This window comes from Salmo salar, chromosome 06 (genome assembly GCF_965601325.2).
Source record: "Salmo salar chromosome 06, fSalSal1, whole genome shotgun sequence".
In the NCBI taxonomy this organism is placed as follows: Eukaryota; Metazoa; Chordata; class Actinopteri; order Salmoniformes; family Salmonidae; genus Salmo; species Salmo salar.
In genome coordinates this window covers 36,222,439-36,225,015 of record NC_138296.1, presented here as the reverse complement: position 1 = coordinate 36,225,015, position 2,577 = coordinate 36,222,439, and the positions used below count along the sequence as shown (strand labels likewise).

General features: G+C 42.0%; 1 protein-coding gene across 1 annotated transcript; it reads left to right on the top strand.

Annotated features, from left to right (window-relative positions):
• The first annotated feature begins 371 nt into the window (after positions 1 to 371).
• Positions 372 to 1,973, top strand: LOC106607050 (forkhead box protein D2). The gene has a single exon (XM_014203611.3). It carries the CDS (start codon positions 691 to 693, stop codon positions 1,663 to 1,665), a length of 975 nt encoding a protein of 324 aa, XP_014059086.3. The 5' UTR covers positions 372 to 690; the 3' UTR covers positions 1,666 to 1,973.
• Positions 1,974 to 2,577: the final 604 nt, after the last annotated feature.

The window sequence follows — 2,577 nt, the reverse complement described above, 5'->3', positions numbered from 1 at the left end:
TTTAAAATGTGTTATTGATGTGGTGATAGTTCAGATGATCAAGGGCGGCTATATGTCTACTCCTACATATGTTTGATATTTCGAATAGCCATCTACAAGTAGGCCTAGGTCTAATTGGATAACAGAATTAGGCAATACGTGAACATTTTCCCCCACCATATTGATCCTATAGTTGTCACTTATTAAACGAATGGTAATTTACTGAATGGAATTTGAAATATAATGTTGATATTGGAGTGATGGCATGATGATAGTTAACGGGTGGTGCTTTGGTGCAGATTGCCTTGTTTCGATTGGTTAAGAGCTTCTCCTCAAGCATAACCATGACATCACAGTCACCTGATCCAACACCGTTACAGTTCCAACAGGAAACCAACGAGAGAGGATGCTGGACATCTTGGAAGACTCACCGTGCTTCATAACTTTCTCAGCCTCCCTTTTCTCAGTTTAAGGCGAAAAGGTTGTTCCATTTCGTGTTTGTTTGGAGATAAAAAAGGCTTTGGATTTTTTGAAGGGTTGTTTTTTCCTCTTGAATGACTAACGTGGGAGGGGGCTGGAGCGCACATATTTTAAGCTTGTTTTTTTTGTGAATGGAGAGGGCAAAGCCTTGCGCGTGAGCATCTATCCCTTTCAAAGAACTGACCCTTTCCCACCTGTTGGGGCAGGTGGTATTGGCTCTGCCCGTGGACTATGACATTGGACTTGGAGCCCATGGAAGATTTTGTTATTGACGTAGTAGGAGAGGGACTCAGGGATAACGGAGAGGAGCATCTCGTGTCCTTACCTTTGGAAGAGGCGAGAAGCGCAGAGCATGAACCCGACACTTTTTTGTCTTCTAGTGGGCAGGACGAGGATAGGGACGACTACTCACCCACATCGAAGTGTCCTCCAGCAGCAAGTAAAAGCCCGGCGTCGGTAAAGCCTCCGTACTCCTACATCGCTTTGATAACAATGGCCATATTACAAAGCCCCAAAAAGCGACTTACCCTCAGCGAGATATGTGACTTTATCAGCCACCGATTCGTTTATTATCGTGAGAAGTTCCCTGCCTGGCAGAATTCCATCAGACACAACCTTTCGCTCAATGACTGCTTTGTCAAAATGCCCCGGGAGCCTGGTAATCCAGGGAAGGGAAACTACTGGACGTTGGACCCCAATTCTTCGGACATGTTTGAGAATGGGAGCTTTCTGCGTCGAAGGAAGAGGTTCAAACGCCAGCATTTTCGTTTCGGGGTGCTCAAGGAGCAACCCCTTGAGCCCAGTGGCTTTCACAACTTTTATGGTACTTATGGACTTGGCACAGCGGGTCTTCAGCTACCCAGTTTGGAGATATATCCATTCGGCTTCCATCACCATGCGCACTCGTCATGCGCGCCCGCCATCCCACCTGTTAGCAGCCTCCTACCGGCTTTGTCGAGCCTGTTTACCCGGAACTCTTTTGCTGCCAAGGCTTTTCTTCAATCACAGCAGCCTGTCACTATCGGGTCCTTCAATCCGAGCCGCTGTGCCACCTTTTCTTCTGCTTTGACCTCCGGCGCTCCATATGCGTCCCCTGCGCTGTTCCACTCCGCGGCGTCTCCACATCTCGTCAGTTTACATGAAGAATATCAGAAATTACAAACTCAGCGCAGCACCTCTGACCTGGCTAATGAGCAGTGCTTGTGAATATTTGAGTTGTGTTTCAGACTTTAAATTGTTTATTTGTATCTCAGGTGATAGAGATTTTTGAAGCTCTTGTGGAAACACAGGTATTTGGCAAATGGTAATTGGATGGACTTTCTTGTTGATGTAGGCCTATTTGAAAGTTCTTAAGAATGCTGTAGATTTATGCCTTGCATTGATTACATTTTTCATAGCATCTTGCGTTGTTCTTTCTAAAGTATGAAATTACATTTGTCCATTGAAATGCAAATATTTCACTGACGAGTTTCCTTTTACATTCGGAAAGAAATAAAGTGAATTATTTAAAACAATATATTTAACTCAGTCATTTGTCTTATAGGCCTTTGCGTCACTGACCTGTCATTGTTGGCACAATTGAAGATCTGTAATTGATGCCTTTAACAACTGATTATTGCATAGCGTATATCTTTAATCAATGGAAATATAGCTGCACATTTTTACCTATAGTAGGACTAAATGCGCAGTGAACTTGATTGCATCTTTCAGCAGGAAAACCATTCAATTCAAAATTTTGTTTAGTGTGTAGATGATGCGTGGGTTAAATTATGTTCAGAACTTTTTACAAAATTAGGGTAATTTTAGTTTGGCTGGTTAGCATTTCTCTAATAATAAAATATTATTTTATTCAATTATATGATGTTTAGGCCTACATGTAAAACATGTAAGCCTATATTAAGTCAAATAAAATTCTTAAAATAATTGTCACATTTTGACGGTATAGCTTTAAAAGTGTCTGTCGAAACAGCGACTGAGGATCAAGCGATGTGCGGAATCAAACCATATAAATATCACATGAACGAGATGCATTATTGTGTTGACTCTAATCTAGGCTAAATCAGATATCCTGGAATGTTAGGACTACATGTTGAGGATTTTCTCATACTACAATTGAAA